This window comes from Diachasma alloeum, unplaced genomic scaffold (genome assembly GCF_001412515.2).
Source record: "Diachasma alloeum isolate Michigan unplaced genomic scaffold, Dall2.0 Dall_scaffold_00299, whole genome shotgun sequence".
NCBI lineage: Eukaryota > Metazoa > Arthropoda > Insecta > Hymenoptera > Braconidae > Diachasma > Diachasma alloeum.
In genome coordinates, this window is record NW_021680438.1 from 600,383 (window position 1) to 618,175 (window position 17,793).

The window sequence follows — 17,793 nt, forward strand, 5'->3', positions numbered from 1 at the left end:
TACAAACTCTGGTCATCAACTCTGGTTTTCAGTTGAAATTGGAATTGTTAATTTACACAATAATAAGATTGCATTGACGATTTTTTCTTAACTCGCAAAAATCTTCAAACAATTTGCTATCGATTGGTGATAAAATTTTTTGGAAATAATGAAATAGAGGGGATACGCCTTTTTTTTCACAGGTGATTTTCCAAAAATTTATTTTAAAAAAAGTACTAACTAGCAAATGTTTTTTATTAGCTCGCAATTTTCTTCAAAACTACTTCAATGAGGAAAAAAATAAAAATTTGGAATATCTGTACATGAGGGGCTAATTGATCGGATCTGTCTCTCTTGGTTGCTTGCCTCTCTCTATCTCGAGTGAGGATATAACCATAACGAATAGAAGAAGAAGAAGAAGAAGAAGAATTGTTGTTTGTCAACCATCAAATGTGATGATTCGAATTGACTTGACGTGAGTTGAGCGATCACGGAAGTAGATATCTGGTAGATATGGAGGATTTGGATTTATATCGACGATACGTGGACGATCTCCGAGTGTACGCGAGGGAGAATGGGATCACGGAAGCGGAAACGAAGAGGATTTTTGAGGAGTGCTTCAGGGAGTTGGAGGGTAGTCGTGTTAGGAAGGTTCGTGGGATGCTGAGGGGCCTCAAAATCCTGGTCCTGGGGGTTTTGACGGTGATCATTTGCTCAATGGGGTTGTACAATCACCCGTCGACTCATAGTATTTTTCTGAGGAATATGCAGAGTTTTATTTATCCTGGGCTGACGGTGTTTCGACAGTTTGCTGTGCCTATTATCCAGAGATATCCAATCTTAACGGGTAATTGCGATTGTGACTGATGTTTGATTTTGGTTCATGAATTTTAATTGAAGGAATTTAAAAAAATATGTTGATTAATTACTGGTTAGTGAAATAGGTAGATAGATCATTCCCCCATATGCACCTACGAAAAAATTTAAAGTTTTCTAATTTTTGAATTTTTCAAAATTTTTAAAATTTTTTCATTAGTTTTAGGTCGATTCTAATGAAATGTTCAATAGAAAAAGTCAATAGAATTCGATTTTTCTATATAACTTATTCTCTTCAGATATTTTCTGTAGAATTTCCTCGGCTCAAATTTTCTAAGTTGTTTGATTATCTTGATGAGATGAAAACAAAACTTGAAAGAAAATTTGAGCCAAAAAAATTCTATAGAAAAATCGAAGTCTAATGACTTTTTCTATTGAACATTTCAACAGAATCGGCCAAAACTGATAGAGTTCAATAGAAATTCAGTAGAATTTTCTAACGAATTCGCTAGGTTTTTCGATTAAATTGTTTCATCCGTGCTTCGGACGTTCAAAAATGTTAATCAAAAACTCACTTTGATGATATTGAATTATAACTAGTAGAATGGTTCCTTGTGAGTAGAAAAAAATTGGGAACTTAGGAGAGAATAGGGTGCAATGAAGCGCTTGTAATCGTCAATAAGTAGAAATCGGGAGAAATCCAATAATTTCTTCAATTCCTGCTTCATTTTTAAGGTATTTGTTAGGCTTTAGGATGTATCATTCAGGTAGGAGATATTTATGCTTTAAGAAGATTCATTTCACCTTCCCTTATTCATTCATAATTTTTAAAAACTTAGAAGTTGTGGAACTTTAGATTTCGTTTTAGAATAAAACAGTTCTCAGGAGGATTTACTCATCTCTCTTAAATTCGAAACTGTTCCTCCAAAACTCATTATCCAATTCCGTAACTCATTCCGTTCCTAATTTAAATACATCAATCTTGAAAATTGATAACTTACGAGAGAATAAGAAGAAGAATCAATGTTCCACTCGATTGTATTAATTCACTCTTTTATTTAGAACTCTACGATGAATCCTGTCTGGTCGAAAATCCTTTCTTCAAGGTAGCTGACATGGATTGCTGGCCATGCAGTACTGTCCAATCAGTGCCTGACATGACCGGCTGGAATATGACTAAAACATTTAATGTTGGAATGCCATTTACGAGAGCTGAAAGTGATAGCAATGGAGATCTGAACAGTATTATTAGTATGTATAAGAGACACTCGGAGATTTTCAATGTCGATGCCAGGAGAATCTCCTCAAATAATCCTCTTTACAAGTATGTGGAAATCATTCATAACGAGTAAATTAGTTTTGAAAAACAATCAACTATCATCTTCTACTGGTATCATCATTATTGTTGCAGGACAATAAAAAATGTGATAGAGAAAAGACTTGACGAGAATCCGTCCAAATTCTTGAATACTCACATATCGTGGAGGCTGAATCGTATGAGGCCAAGTAGACTCCTCCGAAAATTAATGCCGAAGCCTTTAGGCACACCAAATTGGTGGAGTCAGAGCACGGAAAGATTTTTGTTTATTGATGAACCCAAAGCGGATGAATATATTTTGGTAAATATTGAAAGTGATGTAGTCTATAAATAAAATGAATAATTTAAGGATGTGATAATATTTTAATTACTCCTGAAGGTTCATCATCATGTAACAATTTCTTTTATTGTTTCTGAACTTTTCGGAACCTGAAAACACTTGAGAAAAAATGCAGAAAAATGGTTGAAAGGTGATGAAACTTCTTGAGTCATTAAATCATATGAAGTTCCTGTTTTTTATCATATGATGAAAAACAGGAACTTCATGCTATTTTCCGTCATGGCGATGAATTGTTTGCGCGAAAAATGAAGAAATCGTGAAAATTCTCTGAAAAAGGGCAATAAATTCTTAATATTACGCATTAAAAAATCTATTGATTTTCCACTGCTAATTCTATTTCTTGCTTGTTGATTTTTGTTGAAACTTGTGCCACTTTTGTAGCTCTTGAGCATTAATTTTTCAATTTTTTTCTTGACTTTTGTAATAAAGATGAAAGAAACTCCTGGGAAGAAAACTTGGAAAATTTATGATCCAGAATTTCGGTAGAAAAAATCTCATTTCATTGACTTTCAATCTGATAGCCCTTTTTTCCATCAAAATTGACATAAAAGAATTAGAATCTTCTGTTGGAAACTCACTAGTTTTCAATTGATGTTTCTAAAACGTGATTCATTGGACTTTTCATTATACGTGTGAAAAAAATTCACAGAAAAATCTATCGCGTTAGCTAGACAATTCTGTTGGATTTCCATTGAACTTTCTATTACTCTATTGAAGTTTCTATTAGTTTTTGGCCGATTCTATTGAAATGTTCAATGGAAAATATTCTATAGAAAAAGTCAATAGACTTCGATTTTTCTATACAACTTATTCTATTGAGATATTTCCTATGGAATTTCCGGTTCAAATTTTCCAAGTTCTTTCGTTTCATTTTAAAAAATACAATAAAAAAAACATAGAAAATTTAAACCGAGGAAGTTCTATAAAAAATGTCTCAATAGAATAAGTTGTATAGAATCATCAAATTCTATTGACTTTTTCTTTTAAACATTTCAATAGGCCAAAAATTAATAGAAAGTTCAATAGAAAACCAATAAAATTTTCTAGCAAATTCGCTATTTTTCTATTAAATTTTTTTGTGCGTGTAGCATTGAAAATTCATTGAAGAACAATTAATCTATTATTTTGCAGCCCAATCCCGAATGCAGTAATGTTATTCTAAGGTCCACAAGTGGTTCAAGACTGATTAAAATGATGCCGAGCCCTGAGTGCCAACGGAATTGCAAATCTTCTGTGGTCCTGCTATCCTCTCACCACACACGTACGTCATCATTTTATCCGGACTACTGGAACAAGTATTAATTTCTCACTCGTTTATCAATTTTCAGTGTGGTACAACTGGTGGTACTGGAAACCAATAAGTCTCCCAGCAATCAACTCAACTGAAATCTCAATCATTTACCTCACTTCGTTCTGTTGACGAATGACAAATCCTTTTTATCGTGATTTTTTTTTCAATTTCCAAAGATAAATCCATCGATAACTCAAGATATTTAGATATTAGATATTTTCAAGTGATTTATTAGGAATAAGTGTACAGATCTATCACTTCTTTTTGTATATCCGTCTTTTATTTTTCGATATTTGAACTAAGAACTCAGAATATCTCATCCCAAGTACATAAGTTTCGAGATGAATTCCGCATTTATAATGTTTCATACAATCACTTAAATTATTTATCGTACAGTTGATTGACTCAACGCTCAACGTTGGTTACAGCAAGCTCTTTACACCTGAGATCAAGTGCACTATTGTTGATGATTTAGCAGCGAAGTAGTAAGACGGTTCAAGTCGAAATTTGCGAGTTTTTTCAGACGAATAGCAAACATTTTTGTGGTCGTGTCAGGAGTCGATTTAGATAAAAATTTCGTCTTCGAAAAACGTTCGATAAACCAAGATGAACCGTTTCTACCGCTTCGCTACTGAATTATAACTGGCAATTGATGTATTTTGGTTTTGGGTGATTGTGCGTCGCAGCTGGAAGATGAAAATTCCTCAGTCGATTTCAATAATTAAGTAAAACGATGGGCATAATATTCGACGCACCGAGAAACGAAGAAAAAACTTTTATTTAATTCGGAATACATGTTTTTCTACCTAATAAATTATGCATCATGCAAATTTTGCTGAACTTTGTACAGAATTTTCTCATACGGCAAGAACCTAAATCTAAAGAGTCCAAACTTTAAATTTATTTAGAATTTAGTCAGAGGTTTTTATCCCATTATTTGTGATTTTGAACTCTCTGAAAGTGTTTATTCAGGAGATTTTTTTGATTTTTTTGTAGATCTTATTTTGATTGAAAAAAAATCTCCACACAAATATCGGCCTATTTTTCAGATCTCGAGATATTGGAGAAAAATAGACATTTCACTGGGCAATTCTATTGCATTTTCGATTGGAATTCAATCCGAACTTCATATTTTTCGGACATACGATTCAAAAAAATTCAACGGAGCATTTTTTTAATTGAAATGTTCGAGAGAAAATATTTTATAGAAAGAATTAATCACTTTGATCTTTTTTTGTTTGTTGACTTACATAAACTTATTCTGTTGATACTGTTTTTAGAGAAATTCCACGACCTAATTTTTTTATCTTTTATACTTGAACCTTTTCAGTGAGAAAAAAATGCAATGAAAAAAAAACTGAAAAAATTAATGCTGAGGAATCCCCATGGAAAATATCTTAATCAAATAATTATACATAAAAATCAAAATGTATCAACATTCTTCTATTAAATATTTTCTATTCAGAAAGGCTGCGAACTCTTCGAACCGAATTTCAATAGAATTTCCCAGCGAAAGCATTAAATTTTTCTCTCAAATGTTCGTTAATTTTTCACTAATAAAATCGCTTAAACTGAGAATTTTGAATTCTCAATCCGTCGTAATAAAAATAAATCAGAATGAGACGAAAAAACCTCAGTGGGAATGTGAAGGGATTTAAACAAAGTTCAATCAAACTTCAGTCGCAGTCTTTTGAACAGTCTGTTGAAGAAGTCCTTGAAGTATACAGGAACTAAAGATAACACTGCAAATATGCATAAAACAATCATACTAGACCAAGACCATGTGTCACTGGAGGACGTCAACTTGTTGAGCGTCTGTCCAGCTTGAATGGCGAGAAAAGAGGGTGGTGCAACACCGAAAAACGTCCCTAGGGAGAACGGAATCATCGGAACTCCGATGACAGGACTCGCCAGATTTATGAACCAGTTTGGGAATAGTGGAGTCATCCTGAGGAACAACATGTAGTTGAATAGATTGTCCTTGTGTTCTCTCACTGTCTGCGCCCATTGGTTCGCTCTATCCGGGAAATACTTGAATAATAATTTTCTTCCCAGTAGGGATGACAGGAGGTAACAGAGTGAGGCTCCAACTGCACTGCAGGTGCAGACGAGGAGGAGTGCGAGGTAGAATGGAAACAGAAATCCTGAGAGAATTGACAGGAATATCGATCCAGGAATTGCGAATGTTTGCAAGCTGAAAGATAATTTTCTTATGTAAGGAATTATTCTTCTGATGTGGTACACAATAGGGAACTTGCATGAAGCTTAATTCTTTCTAATTCCCCTATTCAGACATTCTTCACAACATATGGATAGCTAAACGGCAAAAATTATGAAGAAATATTGTCGAGATGTTTTATGATAATCGAAAAAACTATTTTTTTGCAAAAGTAAGACTTGTTTGAGAATTCTGTCTTTTTTCTCTCAGTGCATCGAACAATATTAAAAATTATGCACTGGAATTTCTAGTAAGAGTCTTGGAAATTTCTAACAAGTAACATTTCCACTGAAATTTCAAGGACTTTTGCCACAGAAAATTCGCAATTTCGTGGAAAAATCCGTAGGAACTTTAAATTTCAGTTTAATTATTCCGGGGAAATTAATGAAAAATCAGGAAATTTTCTTCACAAATCCTGAAATTCCAAAAATTTTAAAGGAATTCCTTGAAAATTCAAGTAGATGCATTTGAAAATTTATATAAATTGTGTAATTTCCGTCTTCCTGCCTCAAAAAAACGAGACTTCACTTGAATTTTCGAAGGAACTGGAAATTCGATTGACTTTTTCCCCTTAAATTGAATTCAGGGTCTTTTTCCCGAAAATTTAGCCAATTTTCTTCACCTGTGTACGACGAGTGTCGGAATTTTTGGCCTGTGGGACTCCTATAGGTCGACACACCTAGGGGTCAATGAACCCTTTTTCCACGAGTGGCGAATGCTATTTTTCCTCACCATGTGTAAATAGTGAAATTTTGTAAATATCACTTTACACACAGCGTGATGAAAACAAAATTAAGACTCAATACACACTGTTAAAAATTTTCGTCTGAATTTTCTGTGTCAAATCCTGGAAATTTTTATCATGTTTCATTTCCACTGAAATTTCAGGAAATCTTGTCATTGAAAAATCAAATATTCCATTGATTTTTTGTTTTAATCATCTGAAAATCAATAAAATACTTGAATTTTCAGGCGAATTATTCTGTGAAAATTCGGGGGAAAATTAAAAATTCATGTTATTTTGTTTCTGAATATTCATGTTCGATTGAAAATTCAGTGGAGTTGTAAAATTTCCATCTCACTCCCACTGAAAACTCATGAATTCCTTTGAATTCTACCTAAAACTGGAAATTTCATAACCATTTTTTAGTTCTTGATTTGAAGTACTTGATTTTTCAGCTCAAATTTCCGGTAAAAATTGGGAAAAATCAGGGAAATTCAGGGAAAAATTGAAAATTCATGTCATTTTATTTCTGCATATTCATGTTCCATTGAAAATTGAATCAAGTTGTGAAATTTCCGTCTCACTTCCACAGAAAATTCATGAATATTCTTGAATTCTTTGTAAAAATCGACATTTCATAGCCATTTTTCCCCGAAATCGGACTCAATGTCACTCTCATGAGAGTTACGACCATATTTTCCATTAAATTTCTAAAAATTCCTAACAGTACAGGTCCAATCGAAATCAAGTGAAATTTTCTAGCGAAACCGCTAGCTTTCTTGATATTTTTGAGGCATGTCCTACGAAATTGTTTTCCATATTCCTCAAATTCACAGACATTTATCAAAAACTCACTCTGAATTTTCTTTTACTGATCCCGTTTCATCATTTCGTTGTAACTCATTTAATGTCTAGTTTCGTTTATCTATCTGATGGCAAAGGATACAAGATGTATGTGATGAAGACACCAGCAAGAACTTCCGCGTAATAAAGCTCTTTGTATCTCTCCAACAGTCTCCCAAGATTTTTGGCATCCTCTATGTGGAGGGGAAGTTTCATATGTTTCTTCTCATGTCTACGAAGACCAAAATATTACCATTATTAATGATCAATAGCCAGTTCATTAAATTAACGAGTGTGTGAATTTCGTTCCCTTACTCTTCCAATTCAGGAAAATTAGTGTAGACATAAAATAGTGCTGTCAATGAGGATAAGAAAATAAGAGCCACTGTGAGGATAGCCCTTCGAGTTGAAGTCTCCTCTCCAGTACTTATCGAACCTGAATCACAAATAATCCTTGATTAATTCCCAATGAAATCCCTGGATATTATGATCCCATTGGTCCACGTGTTCAATGGGTTCTCCTTGAGACACTCCATTAGTAGTACAAGTAACCTCAATCTTTGCTCCGAAATGAAATTGAGATAAAGGACATCTCTACCATAAAACAAAATATTTCCGAATAATTTTGAGAAATGAAATAAAAACAAATTATTACTATTAATTATCAGCCTTCTCATTATGTCAACAGAGACAACTAAAGTGTCAAGGTTAGGTCAATATGTCACAATCTGCAAAAACAGTTGATTCATGAGAGAAAATTTGTCTTCAATTGATTGAAAAATCTACCAACAACAATCGAAGATATTCAACATTTAACTCCACTACATTCAGCTCATATTTTTCACTATCTCTTGTTAAAATTCGAAATTTGCATAAATGTCAACAAATTTAACGTTCGTGAATCTTCCAACAAACAACAGGAAAATTATAAAAATTACTTGGTCGTGAATTCCGTCTCGTTGTAGTACTCATTTTCTGGATAATTGTACACAATGAATTATCGAAATAATTACTCTTCAATTGACACTCCTCACTAGTGTCAATTTGAATGAATGTTGCTTGTTCAAGAACGGATATAACTATCAAGGCGCTACTGTCGTTTACCGCGCGCACCATCGTCGATACCATTTTTTCAACTGTGTTAGTTTTCAAATATAGTTGAAAAGATTTTTAAGGATTTCTACGGAAACAGAATTTTTTTTGAGGAGAATGAGATCTCTGTGGCTGTTTAAGATCGAAAGGCAAATCATTCTGCGCGGTTATCTGTGACCTACGACATCACGACTGCATTATCAGTTCTATAGAGTCCGATCAGAGGGTGGGAGGGGACCTTTATATCATAAATATTTGTTTGGTGTTTTGAGGAGGGTAATCAGCGATGAAGAAGTATCGTGTTGATCCATTGATGAGTTTAATTAATGGCGACTCGGCGATTTAACTTGGAATTTCTCACAATTGGACGTTTTACTCGTGCTGTTATTGGCCTGTGAACTTCGTTAGGAATTTTCATAGCTGTCGATTTCATGTGACTTTGTGGGAAGGAATTGAAGGAATATAGCGCAATTTTCATTAAGTTATTTTATGGTGATACTTGGCAATCATGCGCGCTGTCACGCACGACCATCTTCAAGTGAGGGCTGTAACGCACAATAACATCCTCGTAGTCATGGAAATCATTGGTTGATCCGTCAACCAATCGCAAGGCGAATAAAAAGTTAACAATCAAAACAATCATTCATTGTCGATCAACTTTATGAAAGAGGAACCTGCAAGTGGCCTTTATAATGATGCTTGCTTCTCCAATAGTTGAAGGATATAACAAAAACGATCAGAAGAGGAAGAAATTGCTTCCAACATTTCCTAGAAAAAACTAGCGAATTCGCAAATCCATGTCTTTGCAACGAAGATTTTTCAATAGCGAAATTTCAATTACTGAATTTTCAACTGACAATATTTTAACTATAACATTTCAATTACGACATTTCAACTACTTGAATCATTATACCACAAACAAGAGATATTCTTAGAAAATCTATCACGAATGTTCTTGAAACATCAACGATCAAACAGAAAATCTGTGTTAACAAATCCGTGATTTCCATTCTAAGTTATGAATTGGAGCAATAATTGTTTTTTTGTTCTGTATTATTTCTTGCGTTGTGCGTTCAAACAATAATCGAAATATAGTAAAATTGAGTTAATTGAAAATTACATTAAAAAATCCAAATTGAATTATCAACATTGAATTATTGATTTTTTACAATTGTTAATTGCAAGAAAAAATCGTCTATATATCACATTAATTAGTGATACGCCAGTTAAGTTGTTAAATTGAGTTGGATGACGTTGTCTACTAAAAAACAAACAAACAAAATCAAATGAAAATGGGAAAATTTTGGCTAATTACTGAAAATGCAATATCTCAAATGAAATCAGTTGAAATATCGTAGTTGACAAGTCGCTTGGTTGAAAAGACGTGCTACCGAATTCGCTCGAGAATTCTACAGGATTTATTTTCAACTTTCTATTTGTTTTTGGCCAATTCTATTGAAATATTCAATAGAGAATATTCTACAAAAAAAGTGAATAGAATTCGAGGTTGCTATAACACTTATTCTATTGAATTATTTTCTACAGAATTTCCTCAGCTCAAATTTTTCAAATGTTTTGTTTGATTTTCTTCATAAAAAAAGAACAAAAGTGGAATAAAAAAAATTGGAAAAATGTGAGCCGAGGAAATTCTACAGAAAATAATTCAATAGAATAAGTTGTATAGAAAAATTGAATTCCATTGGCCTTTTCTATAGAATATTTTCTACTGAATATTGCAATAGAATTGTCTAGCGAATTCGCTAGGTTTCTCTATAACATTTTTTCGTGCATGTCCATTTTGAGTATTACGGATCGACTTGGTATTTTCTTGTTTTTTGGTGCGTAGAATCCGAATTTGAAGGTCGTTTTCCCAACAAACAATTCCCAAAAAGGTATCTACAATTTAATTGTTGAAACTGAGTTCGAAAAATCGACATCTATTGACTTCTTGCTATCAACTTTGCGAAATAACCCAAATAAATAAAGGAAGTGGAAAAGAATGTTTATAAAAATATCCCCATCTTCTTTAACTTCAAAGAATATCAATCAAAAACTTGAACTCCAATTAAGAAAAATGAAACAATTATTAAGCCATGATTTTGAACGTTTATTTCTCTCCCACAACCGTAAAAAAATCACATACGAGCTACAGGTTTCAAGCCAAGAATGAAGAAGCACTGTTCAAGTAGAATAGCTGTCGCCTCGGCCAACAGAATCCTCCCCATATTAACTTTGACAATCTCCCCAGTACTGTTCTTCTCCACGCAGTAACAGTTGTCGTAAAATTCTGAGAAAGCACATGCTATTTCGTAACAAAGTTCGCAGAGGGGATGGAGGTACAGGTCTTTAGTGATCCTGAGGAGAACATCAGGGAACTTGAGGAGTACTTTGGCTAATTTCCACTCCTTCTCGTGGTCAAGGGTCAGAGGAGTTGTCTCGATGGCCTTTTTTATCTGCTCTGGTGTGATGTTGGCAGCTCTGGCTATGGATCTGATCCTTGTTAACTGATACAGAAGGTAAACTGCAGTATTGCCTTTGTCCTCCAACATCTTGTCGAATGAGAAGATGTACTCGTGATTGCGATTGTGGGATAAATCAGCGTATTTTATGCAGCCGTAGGCCACTGCCTCCTGCGCTGCTTTCAATTCTTTAGGGGTTAGTTCCTTGTCACGTCCCTTCGCCTTGAGTGTATCTAGGGCCTTCTTGAGCCCTTCGTCGAGTAGATCGAGTAGTTTGACTGTATCACCTGACCTAGTCTTGAATTTTTTCTTATCCTCACCGAGTACAACTCCAAATGTTACGTGACTGAATCTTTGATCTAGAGAAATGATTGAAAACATTAGATGAGATGTTTTCAAATTGATGGGTCTCGAAAAATGACTTTAAAGCCCGGGTGGACCATCTTTCGAACGTTATCTCAATTGTTTTTCCATCTTTATAATCTAAAATATGTCACAATTTCCATTGGATTTTACATCACGCAGGAGTCCCTAAAAATTATGATTGTAGAATCAAAAAAAGTAGAAAAAAACTGAGCTTTTTCAAAGAGCGTTTTCAATAAAGATTAAGAAATAAGTCCGATAGAGAGGAAATAGTGAATGAATAATTTATCATGGTAACTAACGACGTAACAGTCATTTGATACATCAAATTATTAATTTGCAATTTCTCCTCTATTGAGTTTATTTCCCAAGATTATTCAAAAACGGTCTTTGATAATATTCAGCTTTTTTTCAACGGTTTTTTGGTTGTACAATCATAATTTTTGGAGGTTCTAGGGCTATGTAAAACTGAATAGCAATTGGAGATCATTTCAGATGATCAAAATAAAAAAACAACCAGGATCACGTTCGAAAGATAATCTACCCGGGCCTTAAACCATCATTCAATGGATTCAGAACATTTTTTGTGGTTATCGAGGACAACCATTTGTGAAAAAATGAGAAAATTCTAAAAATTAATGTATGAATTGAATGTTAATTAATGTTGATGGATAAGGCTCAACAATACCTACAGAAAAATGATTAGATTCCATCGATTGATTAGCAAACAATTAAAGCAAAGCTTGGACACATGCATACACACATGAAAAAATCGTATAGAAATTTTCTATACGCAATCCGTATAGAAAATTTCTATAGGATTTTCGTATATGATATTCAGATATTTCTATACGGATATTTTTTATACAAATTATTTCTATACGATTTCTATAGGTTTGATCCTATACGACCCACTGCCACATGTATAGAAACATTTCGTATAGAGTTGCGACATTTCTCTACGTTTTTCTCCCGAGCGTTTAGACATCTTTTGTATGAAAACTAAACTTTATGTAAAAATTTATATACAGAAATAATTCGTATAGAGAATATTCGTATAGAAATATTCGAATATCATATAAGGAAATCCTATAGAATTTCTATACGCAATCCGCATAGAAAATTTCTATAGGATTTTTTCATACGTGTACATACATGAATCCAAGCTTTGGCAGAACTGAAAATTGCATTTTCGGGCTTTTTGGATCACAATGAGTTGCCATAACACGAAAAATTCGAAACTTGAATGTGAACGATCATAAGGCTTCTACTCAGAATTAAAAACCAACCAAACACGTAAATTTAATTCCTTTACCTAGGATACTTACCCTTAAGTATTTCAGCCCGTTTACCACAGCTCTCGAGCATCTGGAAATGAACCGCCTGGCCAGCATCGGTGACATAAATCAGCCACTCTCCCCTTTCATTCTCGATTCGATGTTTCAAAGTAGCCATATCAGAAGTATCATACGTGAATCCGCCATCAGACTTGACTATCGTCAGGGGAATCCCTGTGTTTGGTTTCTCCCCCCACATGATCTTCCTCCCCTCATCCTCCTCCAGGAGCCCCCTAGACTCCAGATCCTTGACAATCTCCTCCATCATCTTCTGGTAGAAGGACTCACCCCTCTCGATGAGCTTCACATCCAGGCGTTTGTACAGTTTATCAAATTCCTTCCTCGAAACATCGCATATCATGTTCCAGGCTTTTGTGATGTCTGGCTCGAAGGCTTGGAGTTTCACAACACAAGCATATGCTCGTTTTTTAAATTCTTCGTCTGTATCGAACCGAGTCTTCGATTCTTTGTAGAAACTCTGGAGATCGGAAATTGGTGGGGACACTGATAAATAGTCTGGGAATTTGTCCTGGAGATGGGCGATTAACATTCCGAATTGAGTTCCCCAGTCACCCACGTGATTCAGCCTCAACACGTCGTGTCCCAAGTACTCCAGGAGCCTAGCAATACTCTCTCCAATGATTGTGGACCTCAAATGACCCACGTGCATCTCCTTGGCGATGTTTGGACTCGAGAAATCCACGACTATCCTCTGCTTATCGACGGCTGGGGGCGGAACTCTGCCAGCCTTCAGCAGGTTCTTGAGGGCATCTAATCCGAAGTCTCGTTTCAAGAAGATGTTTATGAAGCCTGGGCCAGCGATCTCCAGTTTTTCGATGAGTGGGGAGGGAGAGACGTTGGGGAAAATTGCGCTGGCCACGTCTCGAGGTGAGGCTTTTGTACCTGTTGGGAATAAATAGAGAGTGATGTGATGTGGAGTCAAATTAAAATTGGGATCCATAAAGGGTGAATTGTTCAGCGATTGGACTCTCGACATAATTGCAATGATAGGTTCATTCATTTATGAGACATCCATGCCAACTCAGTTCAATTCAGCTCAAAATTGTGTTGTTGATTTTGATCGTCCTTTGGCAGGAAAAAAATCTATTCACTTTTTATTCATCCTTGGGTAAAAATTCAATTTCGAAAAAGGTAAATCGAGAAATGGGTTATTAAATGCTCTACTAATGCGTTAGTATTTTTACTCAGAAAATATATGAAAGGAAAAACGATAAGAGTTTTTTATTCATCAAAATCCATAGATTTGTTCGCACGACAGGTTTTAGAATATTTAAGCTTTTATCGTGACTGACAGACAATCGAGTACTGTTACACGGTTGAAAATTTGTGACTGATATTTCGGAAACATTTCTCTGAAATTTTCATCTAGTGGTAGCTCCACCGAAATTTCGAGAAATTTCGTCATTCAAGATCTACAATTTTATGAAAAAGATGAATAAAAAATATAGATTTTAGTACCATCGTAACATGAAAATTAATAGGAATCACGAAAATGCCGGTGGATATATTTTTGAATTTTCGAATGATGTACAATTCAATGTAATTTGATATCGAATATGTATGGTTTTGATGAAAAATGCAAGTAAGATGGAGAACTCACGGCTTTCTGCTGATCAAAAATTTAGAATTCTGTTGCATTTTCAGTGAAATTGGGAATTTCCCAGTTTAGTGGTAACTTTCAGAAGAGAAAAATCATAACTAAGCTGGCGATGAAATTTCATGTTTTTTATAATTGTCAAGCAATAGAAATTTATCAAAATTCTTTATTTTTGTAGTACGTTACTCTGCACGGATGGAGAAATTTACTAGAAAAATCTAGCGCTTTCTGTAAGAAATCCTATCTGGATTTCTATTGAAATTTTATTGAAAGACTCTATTTTTATAAGTTTTACAAGGTTTTTAAAAATTTTATTATGAGAAACAAATGAAAATATAGCTGAGAAAGATTTGCAAATTAGCACCCAAGAATTTCTACAGAAAAATAAAATTCTATTGACTTTTTTCTATCGAATATCTCTTAACAAAATGACACGGCAAAATTGCACAATCCCCCCCCCCCCATAGAAATGGTGCAAAAAATCGATAAAATTTTTTACAAAAATTCTAATAAAACTTCAAGATAATTCTCGTAGAGTTCCAATACAAATTCAATAGAATTTCTTAGACGAAGCGCTAGGTTTTTCCATTGAATTCTCCCCTGCGTGTGAGCATCCCAATTTGTGTTTGAGATAGAAAAAATTCAGGTGGACTGAGTTGAAATGCAATACCTCATGTACCTTTTCGCTCTAACAAAACACTTGAATGTTCATTATTTCGAGCACTATTCACTCGAAAACTGGGAGATTCATGTGCAAGTCAGTTTATTGAATTGGCATACCTTGACCTGCAAGTAATTTTGCCAGAGGCATAGCGCTGTTAAATTGATAATCCCCGAACTTAGCATCTTTAGACTGTGTGATTACAACTGGTGGGTCGACCAGATCGGGGTAAGTCTTGTTAATCGCCTCGAGGAAGAGTTTCTCCAGCTCGTTATAAATACTTATCATTTCTTCATTGGGTTTTCCTAGCATAGCTTCCTTTTCTCTCAGTGAATTAACGTACTGAACAAAAAAAAAGTTATTGCATGAGATTTTGTTCAAGTTCGTAGTCCTCCAGTATAAGTGATTAAATCGGATCATCATTTTTTGTTTTGGAAAACATTTTTTTTTTAACAGAAAAATTTCTGCGAACTTTAGAAAACGTTCAATAGAAAAACCTAGTGCTTTCTCTAAGAAATTGTATTGAATTCCTATCGGTATTCTATAAGAATTCCACTGGAGTTCTGTTAAAATTCTATTGAAAGATACAATCTGTTTTGTGTGCCAATTCCACTAAATATCATGTAAGGTCCCTCCTGTTGTTGAATAGAATATTCGTTTATAAAAAATATCTAGAGATATTGATTTTTCTATATGATTAATTTTGTTGGAATTTTTTTACTATAACAAGTCTAGGCCATGATTGTTTCAAGTTTTTTTCTTGGATTTTATTGGGAGAAATAAATAAGAATACAGTGGAAAAAATTCAGAAATTTACGTGCAAGAATTTCTGTATAAAAATCAAAATCTGTTGACTTTTTTCTATCAGTTGCCTAGACTCCTACAGAGCTGGCGCAAAAACAAATAGAATTTTTTAGTAGAATTCTAATAAAAAATCGCGAGCACTTCACTTTTTTTCATTTCATATAGGGGAGGGCAGGGTAAAATGGACACTTTTGACTTTTTTTGAAATATTCATGACGTGTTGAATTGTTCATGAAATGGAATAATTTTATTTTTTAATCGAAAGAACAATGATTCCTCTTTGTAATGAGCTTAGACTGAGCTCAATTGATAAATCTATTTCTGAGTTATGAATATTTTTTAAAAAGTCCACAAGTGTCCATTTTACCCCACTCTCTCCTACGTCTTTTCAATCTTTAAAAGAATAGAAATACAGCAGAATTTCTTACAGAAAGTGCTAGGTTTTCCTATTATTTTTTTAAAATTATGCTGCCTCCCTCAAGTCCAGAGATATTCGTCAAGGGTTTAGAAAACTTCCATCAACAAAACTTAATCAAAACAACTTGGTACCTAAAAAAACTTGAACTGCGAAGAACCTCAAAAAACTTTGAAAAACTCCAGGAGAATAATGCAAAAACACAAGAATAGAGCAGTAATAACGTTTCAATGAAATAAGTGAGAAATATCGATTATTCTTTTCACAAGAAACCAAAACGAAACAAATAACAACACTCCGGAATCTCATACATAAACGGACTTTACTAATATTCTTACAAAAGACAAGATAACCGGAAGGTTTCATTAACGGAAGTTTAATTTGGTAAAAGTTGAATTAACCAAAGGTTCACTTTCTCAAAGTCGATTTAACCAGGTTTTTTTGACGAAATTTTTTAAACGTGCTCCCATTCATCAGAAATTCTGTATCATACTGTGTCATCATTCCATAAACTGATTTAGCACTCAACAATGGTTGATTGACCTACCCGTGTAAGAATAGCCACCCGGTGCTTCAGCTTCGTATTCTCCTGTTGGAGTTCAGTCAATTCATTAGAGGACGATGCCTTGGGCTTCAGCAGAGTCTTCAATACTTCAATCTCGTTCTTCAACAGTTCAATCTCATTTTCCTACAATAAATAACAGAATTTCAACTCTAAACCGAGAATAACCTGCTGTTTTACCCGCTAAACACGAAATAGATAAAATAAAAAGGAGTGGGCACACTTCTATTTACGAGAAAATTACCGCAAGCACAGCTCGTCTGTGGAACTCCACTAAATCTCCTTTAGACATAATTTCCACTCTATGTGCGATATAATAGATAAATTTCTGTCAACTATGAATCCACGTGGATACACGCTCCGCACAGCCGGACCAACAGTCTTGATCCTTGTGATGTCAAATTATGCGAGACCGAACAGTGGCGCCAATGCAGAAATTAGCGCCAACTTCGAATCCGATTTCGTTGGCAAAGTTTAATACCGACACACTATTTTCTTGATAAAATTGCCAATTGAACACAAAAGAATTCCTTTATTCTCACTCAATCCACTGAAAACTCAGTTGGATCTGTTTTTTTTGTTGGTTTATAGTAGGGAAGGTTGGGGTAAAACGGACACTTTTTTCTTTTTTTCAAATATTAGTGACGGGTTGAAATGTTGATGAAATTTAATCATTTTCTTTTCAGTACAAAGAACGCTTCTTTCCCTTTGTGACGAGCCTAAACAGAGCTCTATTGATAGATTTGTTTCTGAGTTATGAATAATTTTAAAAAAGTCTACAGTGTCCATTTTACCCTACCCTCCCCTATAGAATCCATAACAGGGTTATTTACACTGTCGATAGGGTGTCGTACATTTTCTTTTTACACTGTTTTTAAAAAATACATTTCGCCTTTTATATGCGGAGCTTACATTTTGTGAAGAATTTGTCTATCGCTTCGGAGTCGGTTGCC

The 17,793-nt window shown here is 34.3% G+C and overlaps 3 protein-coding genes across 3 annotated transcripts; 1 reads left to right on the forward strand and 2 right to left on the reverse strand.

Moving 5' to 3' along the window:
- Positions 1 to 377: 377 nt before the first annotated feature.
- On the forward strand, positions 378 to 4,584 carry LOC107039363. The gene is made up of 5 exons (XM_015258930.1): positions 378 to 826; positions 1,858 to 2,119; positions 2,207 to 2,414; positions 3,585 to 3,714; positions 3,782 to 4,584. Exons 1-5 carry the CDS (start codon positions 493 to 495, stop codon positions 3,871 to 3,873), a joined length of 1,026 nt encoding a protein of 341 aa, XP_015114416.1. The 5' UTR covers positions 378 to 492; the 3' UTR covers positions 3,874 to 4,584.
- On the reverse strand, positions 4,505 to 8,674 carry LOC107039364 (transmembrane protein 41 homolog). The gene is made up of 4 exons (XM_015258931.1): positions 8,468 to 8,674; positions 7,845 to 7,965; positions 7,633 to 7,761; positions 4,505 to 5,938 (listed from the first exon to the last, which is right to left on the reverse strand). The coding sequence occupies exons 1-4, from the start codon at positions 8,655 to 8,657 to the stop codon at positions 5,410 to 5,412; spliced, it is 969 nt and encodes a 322-aa protein (XP_015114417.1). The 5' UTR covers positions 8,658 to 8,674; the 3' UTR covers positions 4,505 to 5,409.
- Positions 8,675 to 10,720: 2,046 nt separating this feature from the next.
- On the reverse strand, positions 10,721 to 17,216 carry LOC107039373 (arginine--tRNA ligase, cytoplasmic). Its single transcript, XM_015258945.1, has 5 exons — positions 17,085 to 17,216; positions 16,826 to 16,966; positions 15,179 to 15,401; positions 12,772 to 13,683; positions 10,721 to 11,439 (listed from the first exon to the last, which is right to left on the reverse strand). The coding sequence occupies exons 1-5, from the start codon at positions 17,130 to 17,132 to the stop codon at positions 10,757 to 10,759; spliced, it is 2,007 nt and encodes a 668-aa protein (XP_015114431.1). The 5' UTR covers positions 17,133 to 17,216; the 3' UTR covers positions 10,721 to 10,756.
- Positions 17,217 to 17,793: the final 577 nt, after the last annotated feature.